Below are 27,559 nucleotides of genomic sequence, written 5' to 3' on the forward strand. Positions count from 1 at the left end.
ATCGTGCCAAATTTATACTTTATAAATGTATATTGTAGCGACCTCGCAAAAGACCCGGCCGTAACTTGCTCCTCAAAGTGAGCTAGCTCTCTTGGCGTTGCCTGTTGCCTGACGCTCTGCCGAGCTGGAGGCCGAGGTTCAATTCCAGCTCGGTGTGTGAAACGTTACAATATGTATGAACGGTATACATCAGGCTGCAATCACGCAGCCCGTTCGGGGAAAAACGACTTATGTTACATATTTGGTGTAATGTTATACATGTTTTGGAAAATGATTTTTATCAACTAAATCAATAGCCGAAACAATGCATATCAAAATATTGTAAGAGGACCCTAGATAAATTCCAAACCTTTTCCAGGAGTGGAAAACGTTTTATTTCATGACTGTGTGGACCCTGAAGAACACATTCTACTGGGTTAGGGGTTGAAGCGTACCTATCATGACTGTGTGGACCCTGAAGAACACATTCTATTGGGTTAATGACTGTGTGGACCCTGAAGAACACATTCTACTGGGTTAATGACTGTGTGGACCCTGAAGAACACATTCTACTGGGTTAATGACTGTGTGGACCCTGAAGAACACATTCTACTGGGTTAGGGTTAGGGGTTAGAGGTGAAGGGGTGAAGGGTTAGGGTTGAAGCGTACCTATCTTGTTGCCTCTCTGCCACTTGAAGGTGACCTTCCGGAGGCCCACGTGCATCACGTTGTCGTAGGACTTGGGGGTGTGACACACCTGGCCGATGATGTTCCTCTGCTTCATGACGGCGTAGCGCTTCTCCTCGAAGGAGCGGATGGACCGACGGACGGCCTCCATGGGACTCTGACGAGCCGCCGTGTCTGATGATCAGGGAGAGGAGGCGGGGTTCTGTTATAGATCACTGGGTTCTGTTATAGATCACTGGGTTCTGTTATAGATCACTGGGTCAAGGATACCCGCAAATTGATATGTATTTGTTTGCGGCCCCCCCCCCCCAGGGACCCCCAGAAGAGAAGATTTGTGTTAAAATGTTCGCCTTAAAAAGGAGAATTTAAATATTTGCAAAACATTTAAAATAAATTGTAACCCCCAACCCCCCCCCTCCAAGGACCCCTGGGGGTCCCCAGACCCCACTTTGAGAACCAATGCTATAGATGGCTTTAAACAGGCTGTTGTTGCTAGGAGACGTGTGATAAGCCTGGTTTCCATTCAAAAGGGTTTATTTGTCACGTCACAGGCTCTGTCTCAGAGCTCTGAAGTCTCTGCTAGCGTGTCTGATAACACGTATGTATAGTATAGGTCACAACAGGTCTAAAGGGCTTTAAGGCAAAATGTATGGATAGTTTTGCTCTTACTTCAGAGCTGGGACATCTCTGGACCAGAGCCTGGAACTCTCTGCTTTGCACATTTGTTAATGCAATGCTGTACTTATTTTGTATAATGTCACGTAATGTATTTTGGTGATGGACCCCATGCCTGGAGTTTATGGACCCCAGGAAGAAGCCAAGGCGCCAGCTAATGGGATTCATTTAATAAAAACACATAAACATGTTGCAGAATGCCAACAATAAGACAATAAGGGTAAAACCTTTTAGCAGCCAGGGGAGTGTACGGAATATGAATGGAGAATAATTTAGCAATCTGATACATACAATATGCAGTAAAAAGTATATACATAGGGCAAGTACCATATGTGCAGGGGAAAGCAGAAAGAAGGGGTAGGCTCAACGCATACTGAAAGAGCTGTCAATAATGGATGAATAACAATGTCTTGTGGACATTCTGTGGACATTCTGTAACCTAGCTAGCTAGCGATGTCACAGCTGTCTCTGGTAGTTCATGTCATTTCCCAGGGCAACGAATACAAGCCACATGTCACACAGGGCTGTGTTTCCACATGAACGCCAACGTCTGTATTCCGGGGCCAACATTGGGCATAAAATAAGAGATTTGTGTACAGAGGGAAAAACGGAGGGGTAAATGTTGAATGGTATAGGGTTAGATTGCTTATGCTGTGGTGTGACAGACAGTACGCCACCACAGTCCACATTCCTACCCTTTGATTGGCTGATGAAGGTACGGAGTTCCCAGCTTCGGCGGGCAGCACTGCTGGGGTCTGCTTTAGGATAGGATGGCTCTGAGGAGAGAAGACACAACACAGTGAGGCTAGTGACATGACACCAGTATAAACCTGGTCTGTTTTAGGATAGGATGGCTCTGAGGAGAGAAGACACAAAACACAACCACAGTGTTACAGTGAGGCTAGTGTAATGTAATGATGTACATTATCTATAACACAACCACAGTGTTACAGTGTAATGTAATGATGTACATTATCTATAACACAACCACAGTGTTACAGTGTAATGTAATGATGTACATTATCTATAACACAACCACAGTGTTACAGTGAGGTTACAGTGTAATGTAATGATGTACATTATCTACAACACAACCACAGTGTTACAGTGACGGTACAGTGTAATGTAATGATGTACATTATCTATAACACAACCACAGTGTTACAGTGAGGCTAGTGTAATGTAATGATGTACATTATCTATAACACAACCACAGAGTTACAGTGAGGTTACAGTGTAATGTAATGATGTACATTATCTATAACACAACCACAGAGTTACAGTGAGGCTAGTGTAATGTAATGATGTACATTATCTATAACACAACCACAGAGTTACAGTGAGGTTACAGTGTAATGTAATGATGTACATTATCTATAACACAACCACAGTGTTACAGTGAGACTAGTGTAATGTAATGATGTACATTATCTATAACACAACCACAGTGTTACAGTGAGGCTAGTGTAATGTAATGATGTACATTATCTATAACACAACCACAGTGTTACAGTGAATGCATAAGGAATCCCATCCACCAACCTTCTCTGTCCTCTGTGGGACTGGAGTGGCGACTCAGAGATTTGAACTGCAGCTCCGCCGCGACCGATGACAGGCGGTCGTTCTCGTGATAGCTGGACCCTCTGCGGGACAACGGTTACAATTTAACACCATGTTTCTTCAGCCATAGAATATTATAAAAATGGTCCTACATCTCCTGATCTGACATTTCTATGATTAAAAAGGTCTAACATAGAATTGGTGCTTAATACTCAGCTTGGTGGTAAAATCATTTTCATAGTTTCATAGTCATTTGTTCATGCTTGAATAAGTAATACATGTATTAAATTAAAAACAAATACTTTAATCTACAGGAAATCTATATTTGTTACCTTGATAGAAAACATTGAATAGAGAATATTATACCAACAAGCATGTCATATATAATAATCTGTGAATAGCTCTCAGGATGTGCTTAAACATGTCATATATAATAATCTGTGAATAGCTCTCATGATGTGCTTAAACATGTATTATATAATAAAATGTGAATAGCTCTCAGGATGTGCTTAAACATGTCATATATAATAATCTGTGAATAGCTCTCAGGATGTGCTTAAACATGTCATATATAATAATCTGTGAATAGCTCTCAGGATGTGCTTAAACATGTCATATATAATAATCTGTGAATAGCTCTCGGGATGTGCTTGAAAATGTTGGACAGACAGGAAGCAAGTTGCTGATGATACTAGCAATTAGGGTTCAAGATAGGTCACAGCAAAATCACATTTAACCAAAGCAAGGAAGGAAGTAAGGAAGAGGCCCAACATGGCTGCTGTGCATAGAGCCCATGGGCATGCATCATGGAAAGTTCAAACACAGCTGACAGACAGATGTTAGATGTTTACAGAGCGTGTTATCATAAAGCACAGACATGTCTAATAGCAGTGAATCAACAGCATAAAAGCAGAACTGATTGGTTAATGGCACTAGACGTACAGGATACCATACATAGCTCACTCTTTCACTGAGGTAGTGTTTATCAGTCAGATTCTACCGTTGACTCGTAAGGATACACTTGAATTAAGCCTAAGGTTGATAATCTTTCAGCAATAATGGCCTTATTTCTATGGGGCTTACACACATCAAACCTGCTCAAATTAACTCAAACACTTAAGGCCTATATGATTCATTGTAAGACAAAATAGGGAAAATAGACAATAAAGGAGCTCACAACGTGCCATGATACATTGTGAGTTGTAGATCTGTTATTTTTGCCATTTAGAAAATAATTGAAACGTCTCTAAAGATTTTAAAATAATTTGGCCAAAATAGGGATGCCATGGTTAATGTGGTTAACCTGTTTCTAGATTACCTCTCAACTAAATGTGAGGGGGGGGAGAGACAGCTTCTCCTGTATTTCTGATGTGGTCCAAAGCTCACATCCAGCCTTTCAGATTGAGTGACAGAGGGTCACGTAGCTGGGACTCTGTGCTGACAATAAGCTGCTGCCAGGTGACTCAGGGTGGGGTGGGGGGTTGGGGTGGGGGCAAAGCTAACCTGACATCATTGCTGCCGGGTACTTTGGTGTGGTGGCCATGTTCCCCCCCCGGGCCCTGAGGGACGGGGCGGGGGCCATTGGGGAACAGCTGGGTCCGAAGGTCACAGGGGAGACTTCGAGAGCTGTGGTGAAAAAAACAAACTTGGAGGAACTCTGCCTTGGGGAGAGGAGGGTCGCCGTACGCACGCACGCACGTACGCACGAGCATGTGTGTGTGTGTGTGTGTGTGTGTGTGTGTGTGTGTGTGTGTGTGTGTGTGTGTGTGTGTGTGTGAACTTACAGTTAAACGTATATATTATTTCTCACACACTCATACAGAGACAGAGCAAGAGAAAGAAACGTTATGAATTCAGATTAACACACAAAGCTCACCAGCCCATAGATACAGATAATTAAAAGTGGAGGCAATAAGCCATGCAAGAAAAGACGTATGCTATGCACACAGAAACATTGTGGTAGTCCTACCTGAAGCCTTCAGCATTGGGGATAAATAAAGCAGGATTTGGAGGGTCACTGTGGCAGCGAGGGACCTTGACGGGTCGAGGACTATTCCTGGGGGCTGAAAGAGAATAAATGTGTCACCAGGACATCTTAACCCATTAAGACCAGAGGCCCATTCTACAAATGCCTTCTAAATCAGTAGTTCTCATATCACTGGCAAGGGCAGCTATAGACCATGTTTAACTCTGGCAGTCAATGAGTTAAAGGGAAAGTCAATGAGTGGGTTTTAAAGAGAAAATGCATTCTAAAACTCAACACCTATCTGTTGATATGAAAAGATTGTGTTGTGCCACAGCTTAAACGTGCTCAACTCATTTACTAAATGGCAAAAAGGTACGCACCAAACAGTCTTATAGGGATGTCCGATATTATCGGCCTCCCGATATTATCGGCCGATATTAGCATAAAAATTGATATCGGGAAAATATCAGTATCGGTTTTTGAAAAAAAAAAAAAATCTTTTTTTTTGCTTTATAAATAAGTTACAGGAGTTCTTACTGTATATGGTGTGTGTGATATGAAATTTGAGCTTACCCTAGTCACAATAATCCCTGCATATATCGGTATCGGTTGATATCGGTATCGGTAATTAAGAGTTGGACAATATCGGTATATCGGTTATCGGTAAAAAAGCCAATATCGGACAACCCTAATGTCTTACCTATGTACAGACCAGTGACTGGGCTGTGAGGTTTGCCGATCACATGACCAATACATTCATTCATCAGGGCTTGTAAATTCTGCAGAACAGAAAAACAGGTTCACCGTCAACCGCTGTGACACATCTGTGACATTCCTAAGGCTGAACTGTTGCATTTTCAATCATGAAGGGAACAAAACTATATATATATATGTATATATTACCAGAAAGTCATCCTCAGGCAATGCTGATATGAATCCAGGTTCGATGGCTTGAAGGAAATCAAAACCCTGAGTCGCCCACCTGTAGATGAACAGATGTTTAGCAGAGGCACAAATCTGACTGTGACAACCCCTAGACCACTGTTCTCAATGCAGGGACTCCTGAATTATTGATATTAGTCCATACCCGGGGACGTGTGCAGTCAAAGTATTAACAGACTCTGGGTTATGTGCTGTACAGCAACAGTCCCAAACCTTTTTGGTCCCAAGGAGGAGCCCTTCCTCCCATAGCTTGGGGGGCTGTAACCATGGCGACGGCTGTAAGCATGCCCAAGATAGCTCCCATAGCCCGAATTCTTTTACATAAAAATATTAATCAACAGCTTACATTTTGGTAAAGTGAAAAACAAGCGTGGCTGTTCCGTGCACATGCTAATGGTCAATGGCTGTGTGTGTGTGTGTGTGTGTAACACATGCTAATGGTCAATGGCTGTGTGCAAATACAGATCATTTGCTCCAGCCACTGACGAGAACCGGCCAGAAGAGATTTTGGGGACAGACAGAGAATTGGGGAATTATTGTAAGGATTTAGGAACCAAATGGGCACTTTGTTTAATTTGTACACTCTTTGTACCAAGCTTATGAAATGGGGTTTTGTGGCCTGATACATCAAACTGATGGATAGACATTACTATGACGGTCATAAAAACACACCACTTCCGTGGTTGTTGACCTCTGTGAGGTCTGGTCTTACCTGGGTCTGGTGCCCCGCCCACTCTCACACTTGGTCAGGACGTAGGTCATCCATTTACGGGCGAAGGCGATGTAGCGCTCCCCGATCCTCTGCCGGAACTCCCCTGACATGAGGCGCACGACCTCTTTATGGTACTGAGGTAACATAAAACAATAAAATAAAGTTAGAGCAAAGCAGGCCTGTTTCCCCATTACTTTGTTTGACTCTCTGCAGTGCCAACATGATCCCAAGGCTTTGTGCAAAACAACTTCATTTCACAATAAACAATCTTTTTTATTTTGTGTACTTATTCATTTTAGAAACGGACTGAAGGATTGATCAATGAAGGAAATTATCTCACAGGTATTGCAGCGTTAACATACGTATGGATACGTGTATGGATACTCTACGTAAATATCCGTTAGATCTCAAATACGTTTGGCCATTCATATCATATTCTTGGATTTGGACGTGGACACCGAAATCTGTGACTTGTCAGATCCTGTGATGTAACAGGGCGTTAAGGGTTAAGATTAACATTTCGTCATACGGCGGTGTCACAGGCCAAAAATAGCCGATCTACAAGCTCAAAATGTGTCGCATCGTGGCGTGTTGTGAGCTTGTAGATTGGCTACTTTCGACACACAACACAGAGGTTGCATTGAGTGGGACGGAAGCTGATTTCTCTCTGTTCTGAAACCTCCATATAGCCTGTAATAAATACATAATGTATATAAATACATAATGTAATAAATACATAATGTATAGCCAGTGCATAATGGATGGATTTTAGCGGGTGTGTATCTTTTCCTCGCTGACTAAACATCTTTATACTCATTCAACCACAATATAACAATTATACATTTAAGTCCAGGCGAGTTTATTTATATAGCACAAACTTCAACAAAGCAAGTCAAAGAGCTTTCCACAAAACATTATATGCATTACTCTCAGGGGACAGAATGCAGAAACCTGAGATGATCCGAGCGGTCTGGATGGTTCATGATGTAGCACAAGATCAGAAATGTATTTTGGCTCTAAAGTTTATAAGGCATTGAATGGTTTAGAGTCTAAACCATTCAATGCTTTATAATCCAAAATCCAGTATTTGGAAAGCAATAGAGAGTATGCACATGCGTCACTTTACTACTAGGACATGACCCCTCATCTAGACTGTGTGGCAAAACATTGAGCAGCATGGAGCGTTGGAGTTTGGAAGCGCTCGTTGGAAATCATTCAATGGTCCTGCGTACCACCCGTTTCTAAATGTCACATAATGCAGGAGGCAGCAGGACGTTGGGTTATTGAAAACGAGCGCTTCCAACCTCTGACACTTAGAAAAATAATCACCTGCATGGAATGTACTGACAGAAAGTAGCTCAACTTGTCTCTACGGTGGATTTTTATGAAACAAAAACTTTGCAGATAGAAAGATAATTCAAGCTTTCAGTACAGCTGCCATTTTGGTGAGTTTAACGTTGTTTAATACACTCAGATAGGACTTTTCTGTTTGGATGTATGGGCTGTCAACGCCAGAAAGTCGTGTTTTGCCACTCAGTAGGTGTTCCCGCATAACTTCCGGGTACGATGATGTCACGCGCATAGCCTCTATTCTTTGGCCAGGGTAAAGATATGAGTGATATGATCCACTCTCTTGGTAATGGTAAGGCCTTCTGCAGTCTGAATCAACTGCAGCTGTCTTAAAGGAGCACTTCACCAATTTGACTCATATCTGACATCCTGTCATCACTGGGAGGCAGAAGAGAAGATGTGTCTGCAGAATGAACATGAAGGAAATAACTCCACCAACTCAAACCATGAACTTCCTTTGTGTTCCTTCTGTGGTCTGCAGCTCTATCACTGACTGTAAATATAACTTCTGCAGATGAGTACCTTGCGCACAATGCACACACGGATGTAAACAAAAGCTGTCTGGGGGGAGGGGGAGGGTCTCGTCTATCCACCGCAACAAAAACATTTTACCGCGATCGTCTGTTCTGTTATCGTAGTACTGTAGTACTGCTGTAGTACTGTAGTACTGTAGTAGTACTGTAGTACTGTACTGTAGTACTGCTGTAGTACTGTAGTACTGTAGTAGTACTGTAGTACTGTACTGTAGTACTGCTGTAGTACTGTTGTTCTCACCTCAAAGGCGAAGTTGTAACCCTGTATCATGGCCTCTCTGTAGTACTGTAGTACTGTACTGTAGTACTGTAGTAGTACTGTAGTAGTGTAGTACTGTAGTACTGTAGTAGTGTAGTACTGTAGTTCTCACCTCAAAGGCGAAGTTGTATCCCTGTATCATGGCCTCTCTGTAGTACTGTAGTACTGTAGTACTGTAGTAGTACTGTAGTACTGTAGTAGTACTGTAGTAGTACTGTTGTTCTCACCTCAAAGGCGAAGTTGTATCCCTGTATCATGGCCTCTCTGTAGTACTGCTGCAGCGTGGCAGACTCAGACTCGTCCACCTCCACCTCAAACTCCTCTTTGAAGATGTTCTCCACCCGGTCGATGGCCGTGTTGATCTTCATACAGAGCTGTAGGGCCTCGTTCTGTGGGAGGAGAGACGTGACAGAATTCATACTCGGTGTCACTTGCTGAAAATATCCTCGTTATCTTAAAGATCTGCTATTTTCCAACAAGTGACACCCTCCTTTCTTTATGAAAGGAGAACTGCTGTCCAAGGTCGAGAGGAAACGCATTCAGCGGGACAATAGACACGTGAAACCCCATATCTGACACCCAGCGTGAAGGAGATGTAAATTGCATGGTATTGCAGCACTCACTGCAACACATAAGGTCATGGTTACACGCACACACACACACACACACACACACACACACACACACACACACACACACACACAAGGTCATGGTTACATGCACACTAAGAATGTGATTTTAGACCTGAGGCCCATTCTACAAATGCTCTAAAATCACTAATTCTCACTCTTTCATCACATTTCTCTCCAGCTTTGTTGAATGCACACATGTATGAAATGACTAAGCTGGGTTCATTAGAACTGGTGAACAAGTCCACATTCTGTGGGAAATGCATGGCGCGCAAAGAAATAACATAAAAAATAACACAAAAAAAACAAGCAGTAGGTTCAGTTCCTCTTCCGCTGAGCTAGTTATTTATCCATTATTTACATGAACACAGGAGTATTACGGAAACGCCTCTTTGAGCAGTGGCATGTAAATGGCTTAATTATTATTATTATTATTAACTATTGCCTTCATCATAGTATAGACAATAAATAATACATTAAAAGTAGGAATCAAAAAAATCCCCAAAAGGTAGCACATCCAAAATGTCAAATAAATGGAGGACAAGTATTCACATTTCTTTTTTTATTGGCACACGCCACACACCAATAAACGAACACTTACATGTTTCAGCAATGAGCCTTCATCAGAGCAGCTCTCAGTGGAAATGTGAATACTTTGTCCTACATTGATGTGGATGTGCTACCTTCTGGGGATTTTGTCAATTCCTACTTTTGACTGGATTTTGGGTCTAGCACTCCACTGAGAAAGCCCATTGTTGATGCGCCACCTCTTTTTCTTATTTAATAAATAATACAATGTGTGCAGTAGTCAAAGAAATGAGCTGCATGTCACTTCATTTGAGATACATAAATGTGATACATATTTTGTGACTGTGTTGTTTGAAGTTCAGGGTAAAAAGCTTCAAGTATAAATAGTATGATGTTTTTTTTATTGTACATCTTAATAATACCACCGGGGAAATTCAGTGTCTGCTTCACCCAGCTGATGTCTGTTCAGATAGTCATGACGAGTGCTCGGGGGGGGGGGGGGGGGGGGGGGCAGTTAGGGGTTAAGTGTCTTGCTCAGGGACACTTTGACACATAATACTAGGAGGGGGGGGGGGGGGGGGGGGGGGGGGGCAGTGAGGGACTAGTGGAGAAGAGATCCAGTAGAAGAACTAAGACGAGTCATTTTATGGTTGGCTGCCCTCGGGGGTTGCTCTCTGAAAATAGACGATCTACAAGACCACTAATGGGGAATTTTATTCAGTAGACTATGACTGAAACTAAATCAAAATTTGATGTCAAAATCAACACTCCTTGGCAGGCGTACGCCAGCATTATGAAGTATGTATTATCATACATACCAGCATTATGAAGTATGTATTATCATACATACCAGCATTATGTATTATCATACATACCAGCATTATGTATTATCATACATACCAGCATTATGTATTATCATACATACCAGCATTATGAAGTATGTATTATCATACATACCAGCATTATGAAGTATGTATTATCATACATACCAGCATTATGTATTATCATACATACCAGCATTATGTATTATCATACATACCAGCATTATGTATTATCATACATACCAGCATTATGAAGTATGTATTATCATACATACCAGCATTATGAAGTATGTATTATCATACATACCTTGAGCTGTTCCAGCATTATGAGCATACATACAGGAGAGAGTAATGTAATGTAATGTAATGTGTAATGTGTAATGTGTAATGTAATGTAATGTAATGTAATATAATGTAATGTAATGTAATGCATACCTTGAGCTGTTCCAGGGCGCTGGCGATGAGAGGCTGACTGGACGTCTGCTCTCGGCTCAGAGTGAGCAGATCCTCCATAGACTGCTGGAAGGCCTTCCTCTGGGCCACCAGGTGAGCAGACTGCATGACGATCAGCAGCATGTTCTCCACCTGATGGAACATGTTATTATATATGTTAATATATATGTTATTATATATGCTGGAAGGCCTTCCTCTGGGCCACCAGGTGAGCAGACTGCATGTTCTCCACCTGATGGAACATGTTATTATATATGTTAATATATATGTTATTATATATGTTATTATATGTTATTATATATGTTATTATATGTTATTATCTATGTTATTATCTATGTTATTATATATGTTATTATATATGTTATTATATATGTTATTATATATGCTGGAAGGCCTTCCTCTGGGCCACCAGGTGAGCAGACTGCATGTTCTCCACCTGATGGAACATGGTTAAGTGGAATAAGACAAGCTTGAAGAACATGATTTTGAAAACAATGAATTATCTTAAATCCTAGTGTTCATGTAACTGTGACCCAGGGCCTAAAATACATCAAATACATCAAAATAAATGGGGGCAAATTCCTCTCTTATATGGATTTGGGGGGTACAACTACTTGTGAGCTGAACAGCCATTTCAACTTAAATAGTTCACCCAAAAATTCTATCAATTAGTCATCACAACATGGAGACTTTTTTAGTTTTTGTCTCATTCATAAGCCAATAATTTGATGACCAGTGGACCGGTAGGCAGTGGTTCCGGTAGGAGACACAAAGGAGACTCTTTGTGTCTCCTACCGGAACCGCTGCCAGTCATGAAATTATTGGCTTCCATGGGGGTGACTAATCGATAGAAAAAATGTCATTTTGGGGGTGAACTATCCCTTTAAAGTTCAGGCCCTGTGATCTATGTAAGCTTCATAAGACAAAGTATAAGAGGGCAGACATTGTTAATCAGACTAATTAAAAAAGAGTCGTGTCATTGACATAAAAAGATAATCAAACACGTTACTCAATTATTTAATCGGAAAAAAGTCATCAAAACAGACTGAGTCTCTAAGAGAATAATGGATGGTTGCAGGCAGCCCTAAAAAATCAATTCCTCTCTCACACACACACACACACACACACACACACACACACACACACACACACACACACACACACACACACACACACACACACACACACACACACACACACACACACACCTTCATGGCCCTGAGCGTGTCCACCGTCTCCATCTGGGGGACCAGCTTGATGACGTCTCCGTCCCACTGGGCCCACTCAGAGACGGTGGGCGTGTCCCCGGCACCGTGCTTGCTCATGAGCAGGTAGGCCTCGTCCTCAGACATGTCGTCGGGGTCCTTAGAGCAGTCCTTCCCCGCCGCCGCGTTCAGCAGCTGAAGGATGAGGGGCCGCTGGTCCATCAGGCCACACGGTACGAACACCTCCAGCTCCTCCAGGCCCGGGATTTGAACCTGGGACACAAAACGGATTAAAACCAGTCTGCATTTTGAGCTTCATGCATCACTGTGGATTTCATCGACTAAAACTATGAAATGAAAACAAAATCAAGACTAAGCTATGATGACTAAAACTGAGACTAAATATTATTGACAGTTTCGTGAACAAATAAAAACTGAACTAAAATGTTAGTGAGGGATCTAGTGGAGAAGAGATCCAGTAGAACTAAAAGACAAGTCATTTTATGTGTGGTTGCGCTCGGGTGCTGTGCTCTGAAAATAGCAGATCTACAAGCTCACGCTGCGACACGTTGTGAGCTTGTAGATCGGCTATTTTCAGCATGCAACCAAATGTAAAATCAGCCATTACGACGCCATCAAGGCACCGCCACAATACATTTTAGTCGAATAAATCAACTGTAGATTTAGTCGACTAAAACTAGATTAAATCTAAACCATTTCAGATGACTAAAATATGACCAAAACTAAATGGAATTTGAATGAAAATACTATGACTAAAACTAAATCATAATGTGCTGTCAAAATCAACACTGCATGCAATACCACATCCACCAGTAGGTGTCCTACAGCCACCACAGCTGTGTTAGTGTTGCACATTTGCACACATATTGCACCATATGTGCAATATGTTTTTATTCATTTATTTATTGACATTTCAGCCTGCTGGCCTTCATCAGAATGAAGTTATATTGTAGTAGCATACCCTACCTTAACATACAGAGTAGATTTTATCCACACAAAAAAAGGTTTGTATTGCAGGTTTGTGAGGCCTGGTAAAGATGTATGGAGGGATCATAAAGAACAGAACATGGCACAGAAGAGGCAAAGCCAATCATTTATTCACCTTGACGTAGCTTCTCTCCTTCAGTGCCTCCAGCAGACTGGGAACCCCGCTGGTTATGTTGAAATCTGCAGCGATCTCCAAGTCCTGTAGGTGACAAAGGAAAGATGCTGTCAGACACACACAGGTGATGCGTTTTGAGCTTGTAGATCTGTCATTTTCAACAGGTACACCAGGTTGAAAGCAGTTAAAAAACGACTGCCGTTTCTCACCTTGCGAAGCATTTTTGCAAAGCCCAGGGCCTTGGACGCTCGCTCCCTAGCTTCGTGGAAAAGCTCCTTAAGCGAGCGGCTTGTCTCGATAACCGACCGCCTATAAAAGAAGGATAAAATAGTTGTTAAAAAACATCTCTGCAGAACAGAGAAATGAATCATTGGCTTTAACAGTAAAAATCTATTACTGTTACCTTATCTCATCTGAAGCTGTGCTGTCATCTGCACTTTCCCAGAATTCATCGTCGCTCTTCTGCAGGCCAGCGTCGAGGAAGTCTCCGGTGGATTTGAGGAGCATCCCAGCAATGTCACTGTTGGGGATCAGGAAATATTATAGTTATTAATACATTTAAACATACACGCATGTAACGGAGGGCATGAACAGAAATAAATGCCTTTAAAAAGCTGCAGTCCTTAAGATTTAGGTCCTACCCGGGATTCGAACCTGCGCCTCCCGTGCAACGGCTGGCATTTGTACTGCTGAACCCCGTCTCAAAAACTACATATTTTGAGATGGGGGTCGGTGGCCAAATCACATATATATATAAATCATATCATTTTGGGGGTCGTTGACATGAAAAATTTTGAGAACCACTGATACAGAAACTTAGGTTTTTCTGGAAACTGTTAGGATATAGAAGACATTTTGTAGAATAGGAACCTCAGGCCTTAACGGGTTAAGAGGTTAATAAGACATTTTGCTACTGACCAGAAGAGCTTCCCAGACTGGGCCTCTCCTCCTCTGATGTACGGTGTGATGACTTTAGTGAAGTTCCACTCCTCTTCTAGAAGGTTCTTCAGGCTGTGTGAGGCCTGAGGCAGCTGCTGTAGCATCCGGATCCAACTGTGCATGTATTCAAAATACACCTGGAGCACAACATTTAAAACATATGTTACATATATATACATAGATATGTATTCAAAATACACCTGGAGCACAACATTTAAAACATATGTTACATATATATACATAGATATGTATTCAAAATACACCTGGAGCACAACATTTAAAACATATGTTACATATATATACATAGATATGTATTCAAAATACACCTGGAGCACAACATTTAAAACATATGTTACATATATATACATAGATATGTATTCAAAATACACCTGGAGCACAACATTTAAAACATAGGTTATAGATATATACATAGATATGTATTCAATATACACCTGGAGCACAACATTTAAAACATATGTTACATATATATATATATATATATATATATATATATATATATATATATATATATATATATATATATATATATATACATAGATATGTATTCAAAATACACCTGGAGCACAACATTTAAAACATATGTTACATATATATATACATAGATATGTATTCAAAATACACCTGGAGCAGAACATTTAAAACATACATATGTTACATATATACTGTATACATAGATATGTATTCAAAATACACCTGGAGCACAACATTTAAAACATAGTTACATATATTTACAGGCTGTTTCACAAATGGCGTTAATTTAACACATTATCATGTCGACTATAATCTTATAATATTTAGTCGACTAAAACTACACAACAGTAAAACATTTCAGGTGACTAAAATATGACTAAAACTAAATGGAATTTTGATTCAAAAGACTGACTGAAATTTGCTGTCAAAATCAACACTAAGGTGAACACATTCTGCAAACATAGCCGATCTACAAGCTTTACAATGCATCGTAATGTGGTGCGTTGAGCTTGTATATCGGCCAATTTAGCTATTTGACTCAATAGCTAAAAAAAGCTTTGACTGGTGTATTCTCACCCCCAGCATCTTGTGGAGGTCAGGTTAGGTTTAGGGGGTTGGGGTTAGGGTTAGGTTTGGGTTAGGTTAGGGTTAGGTTAGGGTTAGGTTAGGGGGTATATTCTCACCCCCAGCATCTTGTGGAGGTCAGGTTAGGGTTAGGGTTAGGTTTAGGGGGTGTATTCTCACCCCCAGCATCTTGTGGAGGTTAGATTAGGGTTAGGGGGTTAGGGTAGGGGTAGGGGGTTAGGGTTAGGTTAGGGTTAGGGGGTGTATTCTCACCCCCAGCATCTTGTGGAGGTCTTCTTCAAAGTCGTCGATGTTGGCGTTGGTCTGCAGTCCCTGAGCGTCTGTGACCACGCCCCGCAGCATGAACTGATAGTACTGCTTCATCAGGACCCCGCCCTTCAGCACATCCTTACACTCACGCACCAACTACACACACACACACACACACACATAAATATTAGTACCGTAGGCCTACAGAACATACTTAGTAGTAGGGCTGCAACAGTAAATCAAACTAATCGATTTAATCAATTATAAAATAAAACTAGAAAATGTGCTCCTCGGAGCACAGGTCTCCGCCAGGCGAGGTGGTAAAACTGTTCCTGATTAATTCTGTCTTACCTATTTATATTACATATTGTGATGTCACGTGAAGCTTGACCAATGTTAGGTGTTCACAGGACGGACACACACGGACGGACAAAGTGAAAACATACTCTCCACCATGCCTTCGGCCTGGCGGAGACTTCGGCCTTGGGTCCACTTTCTGACATCTTCTTTAAGAATGCGGCACCAGCTTCATCAACTTGAACGTCTTCTAGTTCTTTAAGTGATCTGTAGCGTCTCCTCTTACTGGTGTAATGTGCTCGTTGATGTTGTCTTTAATCTATTGAATACTGTGACCAGTGCCTTCTTTTCCTTTCCATGTTCTTTACAGACTCTTGTACTTTTTCTTCCAGAGAATGTAGCCATCTTTGCTGTGTCATGTTGTCAGCATTTGAGTTTTTTGTCATTTAGGGATTCAATTGCTCTTTGTCTCTGTTTCTTAGCTTTGGCCTTCTGCTGTCAGCTTCTCCTCATGAAGAAGCAAAGTCTGCGCCTTTGCTTCTTCATGAGGTTTCAGACGATGATTTCCTGCTTCTTCAGTTTGCGTAATGAGAGTTAGTTGCACTGTGTGATCTCAGCTGTGATCTCTGTTTGTACCGGAAAGTACTGTTCCTGAATGATCCTGTCTAAGCTATTGATTACCTCACTTCCAAAGACATAAATAGTCTTTGGAAGTGACATACCTATTTATAGGATTTTATTTCGTCATATGTCCCTCTAGTTAATCAAAAGCACTGGTGACGACATATTGTCACGTGTCACGTGAAGCTTGACCAATGTTAGCTTGGCTAGGGGGGACGGGGGGACGGACACAGCGGGACGGGAACGAAAACATACTCTCCACCATGCCTTCAGCCTGGCGGAGACAATAAACACGTAAACACTCCCCACTTTGTTGTTATGCAAATTGATTCTGACCCGCACACTTCCTGTGTGTTGTATCCTAGTGCATCCACTAGGATACAACACACAGGAAGTGTGTTGTATCCTAGTGGATACACTAGGATACAACACACAGAAAGTGTGAATCCAAACACCAGACTCCACGTCGGTAAAACTGTTACTTTTCAGGATTCAAATTACATTTTTAATACTTTTCTGTGACGTATGATCAAGTAGGGCGTTAATTTACAACAAAAGAAAACACAAAAAGATATGAAGATAAGAGGTTTCTGCTCCGACAGCTCTGACATAGTGCTGTACTAGAGCAGTGTGTCTGACTCTGTGTGTGTCTCTGACACAGTGGCCCTCATTTATCAACGCGGTGCAGCCCGAATAATGGGCGTACGGCGACATCACCTTTCGGCATTTATCAATACATCCTGACGTGGGCTTCATCCTACTTTACGCTGAAATCTCACGTCTGGTCGAGACCAGTTGTTGACGTTGGCTGCGCCCGTTTATTCCATTCTAGACCTGCGGAGCACCATTGTTTGACTGTCTGACAGGCATCTAGACACATAATCCACTCCTAAATGTATATCTACACTAATAAATAATTCCCCGTGAAAATATAACATTTTATAAAGTAATTTAAACAAACTGCTTTAACAGTCATTCGGTTGCATTGGCTATTTTCAAAATATACAGCGCTTCATGCGAGCGCATTTTCGGGACTCCCGACGATCATTTCATGGAGTACAAACTTACAGTAGCTTGTCCTATGTTATGGCGTTATGTCATAGAGAGTTATGAAGACTACAACCTGGCTGGGTTAAGGATATAAACCCGACGCTCCAATCTCTTATTAACGTGGCGGCACGGAATCACTGCAGCCTGGCTGAGTCTGACTGCTTTATTTTAGTGTAACTTGAACGCGCACTGCTCGGTATGGGGTAAATAAATTAATATACAAACGTATTCCATTCATGGCGATGTGATTGTTATCATAATATGTCATTCATATAGGCTACAAGCCTAAGTGACAAAGATACCGCTGCGGATTACATGAAAAACACAGGCGGGCGCGTGTGTGTGAGTGTGTGAGAGAGAGAGAGGGGCGTGTGCGACGAGGCGATCGGGGGAAGCTATTTCTTATTGGCTTTTCATGTCTTTGGTCGTATTCTGGTTCGTCTTCATGTCGTAAAATCGGGGCGTTTTGAGGATATTTAAGGGCGTGTTATTTAAATGACGCTCGTTTTCAGACGTGAGATTTATCAAAGCCCCGACCTGATGTACGCTCGGATCAGCTGTTTAGGATCCTTTGATAAATGTGACTTCGACGTTGGTGCACGGCCGAATATATGGAAAAATATACGCCGGTTTATACGCTGCGTTGATAAATGAGGGCCATTGTGTCTGACTCTCTGACATAGTGCTGTACTAGAGCAGTGTGTCCCAGTCAGACAGTGTTTACCTGTTTGATACTGAGCAGGGAGGGCTCTCCGGCGGGCCGTTGTTCCAGGCGCAGCTTAAGGCATTCGTGGATGACGTTGAGCAGGACTCGGCACAGAACCAGGAAGGCCGGCCTGAAGGACGGCAGGTCCAGGTCCAGCAGGTCGTCCCAGGAGACGGCGTCGGCGCCCAGCTCGTCAGGGGGGTCGGGGCTCAGGCTGCAGGACACGTGGCGGGACAGCTCAGGCAGGTAGTCACTGTACAGCATGGGGTCCTGGTAGTCTGAGAACTGAGAACAACATGAGCAGAGGGGTTAAACCAGTGGTTCTACACACACACACAGAGGGGTTAAACCAGTGGTTCTAAAACGTTTTTATGCCAAGGACCCCCAAAATTATATGTAATTGGCCACGGACCCCCATCTCAAAATATTTTGTTCCAGGGACCCCCAAAAATAGCAGATCCACAAGCTCATAGCACAGCACTCTGCAGTGCTATGAGCTTGTGGATCTGCTATTTTTGAATAGCTAAAGTATGAAATATGGTGTGATATTATACGGAGAAGAGAAAGAAATAGATTTTTTAAAAAGCGTGCTTCTCGATCATTCGACTCACCTGGTTATTATATTATATAACAATATATGAATGGTTATTATATTATATAACCATATATTAATGGTTATTATATTATATAACCATATATTAATGGTTATTATATTATATAATCATATATTAATGGTTATTTGTCCTAAATGTAGATTTTAATATATTGTGGGTTAATTGCCCTAAAGGCCAGTCAGTGACCAATGACCTGAATGATACCATTCCTCCTGCCACACAGCATGAAGGGGATCATTCTGAATGGCTTTTTAATGGCTTTATTTAATTAACTTGCCCTGTGAGGGACACAAAAGGACCTGACAAATAGCACCCTGCTTTAAACACACTCATTTACTGAGCAGTGTCCTTTAACTTTAGTGGATGTTACTCTAATAGTTCTCTGGGTAGCAGCATACCTTAATTGGCCCATTACGTCAATGCTAAATGCCACTTAATGTCACAAGTAAGAAAATTAATGGAAAAACAAGTTATATGGAAGAAAACACAAGGCTATTATCAATCAAATGAAAATGCTAAACTCTCAAGGCTTCTCCGGTCTATTGGAAATGACATCAGACAATATTATAATGTTCTTCAACATATAACAACATACAACATACAACAAGTGACTGATGACAAGTTACATCCAGTATTATCACACATTATTAGAATTAAGTGAATATATTCTACACTCATTAGCATCAGTCACACCTGCTTTGTGTAATCCAGGGTCAAACATAGTGAGAGTGAATTAAGTGTGTGTAACAGGGGTCCCTGTTCTGGTGAATACACTAAACATCATTATTGTTATTTCCCAGCGAGTCATCTTTCAGAATGTCAAGGAAACATATTTGTATTATTTGAAGTTATCCGTTTAAACCATTAAGACCGGGAAAGCATCCGTGTCATTTTATAGATTTCTTTGGGCTATTCAAAAAATAGCAGATATACAAGCTCATAGCGTGGCACCAAGTGCTGCGCTATGAGCTTGTAGATCTGTTTTGGGGTTTTTTTAATCATGAAAATGTGTGAAAATCTTTGAATATCATTATTTTTTTAAGTGAATATTTTTTAAGTCAAATCTTTGCTTCTGGGGATTCTACAAATGTAAATGTCTTCTAAATCCATAGTTTAAAAAAACTAAACACTTGCTTTGATATAATATCAGTGGTTCTCAAACCCAGAAGCAAAGATTTGAGTAAAAAGAAATATCTATCTATCTATCTATTCAAAGATTTGCACACATTTTCACAACAAAAATAGCAGATCTACAAGCCCGTGAGTTTGTAGATCACGAGATCACACCATGAATGTGGGTGCATGGTTAATGATGTAACATGTGCTCAAAGGTTGTTGTTGTCAGGATGAAACCTTGTGAAAAGTTACCTGTGTCCCAATGGATCACATTTAGTTAATAAGCTCTTTTTAATACTTTTTATTGATTCATATAAAAAACACAGACTTGAGGCCTTTGCACACAGGGTGCGATCAGCGAGTCAATCCGTTTTTTACCGCATGTGAAAAGACGCACAAATCGAACTGGGTTCGATTGAAAAAATAAACGCATGGCATCACCGCACAGGGTGCGCATGAGATCACAGAGAACCATGTGTTCATTTAAAAAATCATTTTGTCCGTTTTTTCCGTGCGGAAAATCGCACCCTGTCTGCAAAGGCCTTTAACCACTTTACACTTGGTGTCATTAGAGATGTTACAGTATATTATATTATTATTATTATTATTATTATTATAATATTTGGGCATGTCATTAGAGATGTTACAGTATATTATATTATTATTATTATTATAATATTTGGGCATGTCATTAGAGATGTTACAGTATATTATATTATTATTATTATTATTATTATTACTATTATTATTATTATTATATTTGGGCATGTCATTAGAGATGTTACAGTATATTATATTATTATTATTATTATTATTATAATATTTGGGCATGTCATTAGAGATGTTACAGTATATTATATTATTATTATTATTACTATTATTATTATTATTATATTTGGGCATGTCATTAGAGATGTTACAGTATATTATATTATTATTATTATTATTATTATTATTATTATTACTATTATTATTATTATATTTGGGCATGTCATTAGAGATGTTACAGTATATTATATTATTATTATTATTATTATTATTATTATTATTATAATAATATTTGGGCATGTCATTAGAGATGTTACAGTATATTATATTATTATTATTATTATTATTATTACTATTATTATTATTATTATATTTGGGCATGTCATTAGAGATGTTACAGTATATTATATTATTATTATTATTATTATTATAATATTTGGGCATGTCATTAGAGATGTTACAGTATATTATATTATTATTATTATTATTATTATTATTATTATTATAATATTTGGGCATGTCATTAGATATGTTACAGTATATTATATTATTATTATTATTATTATTATTATTATTACTATTATTATTATTATTATATTTGGGCATGTCATTAGAGATGTTACAGTATATTATATTATTATTATTATTATTATTATTATAATAATATTTGGGCATGTCATTAGAGATGTTACAGTATATTATATTATTATTATTATTATTATATTTGGGCATGTCATTAGAGATGTTACAGTATATTATATTATTATTATTATTATTATATTTGGGCATGTCATTAGAGATGTTACAGTATATTATATTATTATTATTATTATTATATTTGGGCATGTCATTAGACAGTATATTATACATTTTGTGAGTTTCTAGATCTGCAATTTTCAGTACTTTTGGTGACACTGTTAAATGACGAAGTAGCGCTTTCATCAGCTTAAAAAATAAGTAAATGAATGCCCTATTATTTATTTTTTATTAAAAATGGAGATACAAGGTTTCTGCCTGACAGCAAAAACATATTCCTCAACTGTAAAATGTGAGTGAATGATGTTCCTTAGTCCCTCTATAAAATACATGATGTGTATTATGTATAATGTGAGTGAATTATGTCCCTTAGTCCCTCTATAAAATACATGATGTGTATTATGTATAATGTGAGTGAATGATGTTCCTTAGTCCCTCTATAAAATACATGATGTGTATTATGTATAATGTGAGTGAATTATGTCCCTTAGTCCCTCTATAAAATACATGATGTGTATTATGTATAATGTGAGTGAATTATGTTCCTTAGTCCCTCTATAAAATACATGATGTGTATTATGTAAAATGTGAGTGAATTATGTTCCTTAGTCCCTCTATAAAATACATGATGTGTATTATGTATAATGTGAGTGAATTATGTCCCTTAGTCCCTCTATAAAATACATGATGTGTATTACCGTATGTATAATGTGAGTGAATGATGTCCCTTAGTCTCTCTATAAAATACATGATGTGTATTATGTATAATGTGAGTGAATGAGGTTCCTTAGTCCCTCTAATGTGTATTATGTATAATGTGAGTGAATGATGTTCCTTAGTCCCTCTCATGTGTATTATGGCCAATGTAAAACAAAGAGAAGCATTCTCACCTCCTGTGCAGGAGTATGGCGGAGCAGTGCTGCCCTGGACCTCTGCAGAGGACGGTCCATCAGTTTGTGCAGCCTGAGGATCAGCTTCCTCAGTCCCATCTGTTTCAGAGCTTTGTCCACAAAGGGCCTGTAAATGGCCGTGGGACACATGGTCCCCCCGCCCACCGAGACCTCCGTGCACCCGGCCACGGCGGTCGGGAGGAACTCGTCCTCCGACAGCAGCCGGGCGAACTTGGGCGTCAGACAGGGCGACAGCTCTCCCTCTCCCGAACGCAGTTCCTCCGCCAAGTCCCTGTCCTCTGTGTCGCTGTCTGCGGTGAAGGTGGCCGTGGAGTCGTTCTCCTCGTCCTCCTCGTCGCCGCCGTCCTCCTCGTTGCCGCGGGAGCATCGCGGCGACGGGATCTCGAAGACGGGCCAGCCGATGCGCGACAGGTCGTGCAGGCCCAGCACGGTGGCCATGACTCGTAGCTTCTGGTTGAGGTCCTGTGTGATGTTGAGCCACAGGCAGAGCGCCTGCACCCTGCCCTGGAAGTCCCGCGCCGCGTACTTCTCGTAGTCCTTCTGCAGCGCCTGCAGGGACGGGTACAGCGCCTCCACCGACTCCAGCAGTTCCATGACCCGCTTGACCTGCTCGAAGGCCAGCCGCTGGCGCAGCAGGTGGTCCCTGCAGCCCGTCCCCCCGCCCAGGGGCTCCGCCGCGTTCATGGTGGCCGGCGTGCAGGCGCTGAAGCCCCAGGGGTCCACCCCACAGTGGTTGGTCTCTGCCACGGCGTGCTCCTCCTGCTCCTCCTCCTCTCCACACAGCCGGTCCGGGGCTCGATGACTCGGCTCGGACCCCCCCGGACCCCCCAGGCCCACCCTGCCGGGGCTCAGGCTGTCGTAGTTCACCTTGAAGTGCAGCACCTCGTTGATGATGTCGGGGATGGCCTGGCGGGCCGTGAAGAGGAACAGGTCCTGGTCTCCGGTGGAGCGCCGGGCGTGCCACGCCTGCAGCTCCAGCCAGATGACCTCGTTGTTGTGGCCGAACGAGGCCATGTTCTCCAGGCCGCGCTGCTCCTTCTCCTTCCTCTTGGACGACATGGACGTGAGCTTGAGCAGCAGCCGGAGGGTCTCGAAGAACTTGAGGCGGTCGGCGGGGCAGTCGGTGCGCGAGGTCTGCCGGTGGGTCCTGGCCATGGGGTGGGGCATGGTGACGGGGAGCTTGCCGCTGCTGCAGCCCAAGCTCAGGTAATGCTTCCTGGGATCCATGCCGGACAGGGCACCGAAGGGGCTGGACTTGGAGAGTGGATCCAGCATAAAGGAGCCTTCGAAGGTCTTCTTGTGGTCTCTCTCGGTGGAGCGGAGGGCGGCCCGGTTCTTTTTGCCCTGCTTGTAGCTGTGGCTCCCTTCCTCTGGGACCTCTGGAGGCCTGGGACTCTCTCTCTGGACAGACTGGTTGTGATCCGCTGAAACACACACACATCCCACCTCTATCAGTACGCTAAAAAGACACCTCTATCAGTACGGTAAAAAGACATGCACACACACACACATCCCACCTCTATCAGTACGCTAAAAAGACACCTCTATCAGTATGGTAAAAAGACATGCACACACACACACATCCCACCTCTATCAGTACGGTAAAAAGACATGCACAGCTCTATCAGTACGGTAAAAAGACATGCACAGCTCTATCAGTACGGTAAAAAGACATGCACAGCTCTATCAGTACGGTAAAAAGACATGCACAGCTCTTTCAACATAGTAGTTCTTTGTCATCAAATGCATCAAATTGTACAACAACTGCAGCCACAAGGCAGACAATGTTTCCATGTCCTTCAGAGCTCCATTCTATTTGGGTGCGTCGATGTGCTGCAGAGACCATCCAAAATGAGTTGGATGAGTAGAAAGGTAACATGTAAGGTAAGGTAAGGTAAGGTAAGGTAAGGTAAGGTAAGGTAAGGTAAGGTAAGGTAAGGTAAGGTAATGTAAGGTAACCTCTTTTTACTTCAAACTGGAACGCATGCATGTTTCTTAGGGCTGTCACGATAAAAGATTTAAGTTGACGATTAATTGTCACTCAAATAATTGCGATTAATGATTTCATTGTGTGTTTGTCATTGAACATTCTGTTTTCCTTCTAGGCTTTGTAATCAAACGTTGCACAGGGCAGTTATGACAAATAACTGAAATATACAAAGAAATTACTGACTTATTTAATAATTTCATACTTTAAAATAAAATAAAAAATAGCAGAAATAGCTGATCTACAAGCTTGTGGATTTGCTGTTTCTGCATTTTTTTTTAAATGCATGAACACGTAAGCTTGTAGATCAGCTATTTCTGCTATTCTTTTACATTTAAAATGTATGGACATTTTTCAACATGGAAACGATTATGCAAAATAATTGCGATTATCTCAAATAATTGCGATTATCTCAAATAATTGCGATTAGGCGATTTAGTAATAATTGTGGCAGGCCGACCATCCTAAATGAGTTGGTGCAAAGTAGAAAGGTAACCTCTTTTTTACTTCAGACTGGAATGCATGCATGTAGGTTTGTTTTCACCTGTTTGACCAGTCTACAAACACAAGTCTGTTTTTAGATATGAACAGGGCGGACTCACCAGTGACACTTTCAGTGTGTCAAGGCCTTTAGCGCTGTGTGCACTGAAACCTTAGTGATCTAGACCCACCATCCACTGAAACCTTAGTGATCTAGGCCCACCATCCACTGAAACCTTAGTGATCTAGGCCCACCATCCACTGAAACCTTAGTGAACTTGGCCCACCATCCACTGAAACCTTAGTGATCTAGGCCCACCATGCACTTACCCTTGTTAGGGGAGCGGCCGGGGGTCCTGGCCTGGCTGTTCCGTTGGTGTTGGTGTTTGCCGGACATGCGCTTCATCTGACGGGGGGTGCAGGGAGGCGACGCGCTGTAGAGAGCTTCCTCTTCTTCGCTGGGCAAGTCCCAAGATTCCTCCACGTCAGAATTTGCCTGGGACACATCTTTCAAAGGCTTGGCTTGCCTGTGGGAACAGAACAGCTTCCATTACATACAGGAGGACAAAGTACTTATGTAAGGCAGTGGTTCTCAAACTTTTTCATGTCAAGGACCCCCCAAATGGACACTTATTAGCCCGCGGACCCCCATTTCAAAAGATACATTTTAAGGACCCCCAGTTTGACATGCATTAGGGCTACGGACCCCCATTTAATGGCATTTCTATCTCTGGGACCCCAATTCATGTTGTAAAATCAATGTTATCTTAACTCTGAGAGTGTACAAATGGAACCAAATGGACCCGTTAGGGTCCATTTGGTTCCATTTGTACACTCTCAGAGTTACAGACCCATAAGGGTCCATTTGGTTCCTATCCATCATTTAGCTGGGGACCCCCTGGAACCCCCTCAAGTACCCCTGGGGGTCCCCGGACCGAACATTTGTAACTCAAATCTTTGCCTCTGAGGGGGGTCCCTGGAACAAAATATTTTTAGATGGGGGTCCGTGTAGAAATACATATAATTTTGGGGGTCCTGTTACATCAGTGGTTTGAGAACCACTGATGTAACAACAAAAAAACCTGTTTGTAGAATATGGGCATTTTTTATTCAATGAAGGTCTTAACACATTAAACGCCAAGAACGTAGTCCTACGGTCCATTAAATCCAACTGTTAAGCGCCGAGACCGTAGTGCTACGGTCCGGGTGCTTTTTCATTTTTTTTTTCAATTTTCGCCACGGACCATTTTCAGTGTAACACCACCGGAACGGAACTATTTGCGATCCGGTTTTGCGTTTCCCGTCGGCCTCCATTCTAAAGCGCACACTAAAAGTCCTTTTTCTCCTCGGTCATCACTGTTTAACAAACCGTTCTAACTACATAGTAGAGTCAAAAATGGAGGTTCCGTGACCATCCTTTGGCAAGTAAGGTTTGACGATTGATTTGACCTCTATGGACCCTTTAGAAAAGATTTAGCCCCCAGGTCCCTCCCAAAAATCCTGGCATTTTTTGCTAGACAGCCAAATTCAAAATGGCGCCCGGCGCCATCTCTAAAAATTAACTTTTGATCTGAATGACCTAGAATCATGTATGAAGGCACTTTTCCATACAAGTCAACCATGAGGATTCCAAATCTGACACAATTTTAATTGTAAGACCTTGTTTTGACTCCGAAATTCAAGATGGCCGACATCCAGTAGAGTAAAAACTTATACCCAGGGGGCAAAGGGGGGTATGCTGCATTTGCCCTGCCATAAAAGGTTGGCCACCAGAAATAATATCTATGACCCAGTAGGATCACAACCTATATGGACAACCCGGTCACCTTGCTGCTGGAAATCCAATATGGCCGCCTCAATATTATCAGAAAGTAGCTTTGGCAATAACTTTTGAACCAGATGGGCTAGAAATAAAAACTTGGTGTCTATTTCATGGTTTCAGAGCATGAGAAACTCAATGGAATACTTATCTTTATGATTGGGTGTGTCTGGACCTTTCATTTGCATATTTCCAAGATGGACGCCACGCGAAAATGAGTTTTACTATGACTTTTACAGTGACAGCTGACTGTTATGGCAACAAGTCTGCTTTTTAAGCAATATGAACACATTTGGTCAGTTTGAGCTTTAATTTATATGTTGTCAATATGGCTGCAGTCATAAATAATGTATGGTATTACATTTCCCCTCAGATTTATTGATTTATAGATATATAGTTGTGGGGATGATTGCAGAGAAAATCGGAGAAAAAGCCCACAACGTATCTTATGTATCATTTTAATAAACTAAATACAATATAAACCGACACATGCACACTCCAAGACTTGCCATAAACTTCAACTTTAGGGCTATACAAATTAACATAGTGGTATGCATTCAAGTAACATAACAAAAGATAGACTACTTAGTGACAAATAGAGTAAAGGCGGAATTGAGGTTGCCTACAAAAGGTTCATTTTGACCTCTATGGTGCTGTCTTGCCTGCTTCTAAAGCCAATGATACTATGGTACAATGCTATTCACTGTCACTGTTGTCATGTGTTGCACTGATCCTGCTGCATCGTGT

General features: G+C 41.4%; 1 protein-coding gene across 3 annotated transcripts in view; it reads right to left on the minus strand.

Moving 5' to 3' along the window:
• map3k4 (mitogen-activated protein kinase kinase kinase 4) overlaps positions 1-27,559 on the minus strand; it is a 51,829-nt gene that overhangs the window by 5,885 nt on the left and 18,385 nt on the right. For 2 of the 3 annotated variants that reach the window (XM_084075698.1, XM_084075699.1), the window contains exons 2-20: positions 25,324-25,520; positions 22,506-23,950; positions 18,380-18,646; positions 15,691-15,843; positions 14,341-14,498; positions 13,826-13,942; positions 13,632-13,731; positions 13,423-13,506; positions 12,303-12,572; positions 11,077-11,226; positions 8,891-9,052; positions 6,522-6,655; positions 5,771-5,849; positions 5,568-5,646; positions 4,871-4,964; positions 4,405-4,527; positions 2,884-2,984; positions 2,037-2,117; positions 649-840 (exon numbers count right to left, since the gene is read on the minus strand). In XM_084075698.1, coding sequence (XP_083931824.1) covers positions 649-840; positions 2,037-2,117; positions 2,884-2,984; positions 4,405-4,527; positions 4,871-4,964; positions 5,568-5,646; positions 5,771-5,849; positions 6,522-6,655; positions 8,891-9,052; positions 11,077-11,226; positions 12,303-12,572; positions 13,423-13,506; positions 13,632-13,731; positions 13,826-13,942; positions 14,341-14,498; positions 15,691-15,843; positions 18,380-18,646; positions 22,506-23,950; positions 25,324-25,520 — 3,986 coding nt within the window. The remainder of the gene's footprint in view (positions 1-648; positions 841-2,036; positions 2,118-2,883; positions 2,985-4,404; positions 4,528-4,870; positions 4,965-5,567; positions 5,647-5,770; positions 5,850-6,521; positions 6,656-8,890; positions 9,053-11,076; positions 11,227-12,302; positions 12,573-13,422; positions 13,507-13,631; positions 13,732-13,825; positions 13,943-14,340; positions 14,499-15,690; positions 15,844-18,379; positions 18,647-22,505; positions 23,951-25,323; positions 25,521-27,559) is intronic. The other variant, XM_084075700.1, reaches the window with a different exon arrangement.

The sequence above is a fragment of the Gymnoscopelus microlampas genome (genome assembly GCF_963454915.1).
Source record: "Gymnoscopelus microlampas genome assembly, chromosome: 13".
Classification (NCBI taxonomy): domain Eukaryota; kingdom Metazoa; phylum Chordata; class Actinopteri; order Myctophiformes; family Myctophidae; genus Gymnoscopelus; species Gymnoscopelus microlampas.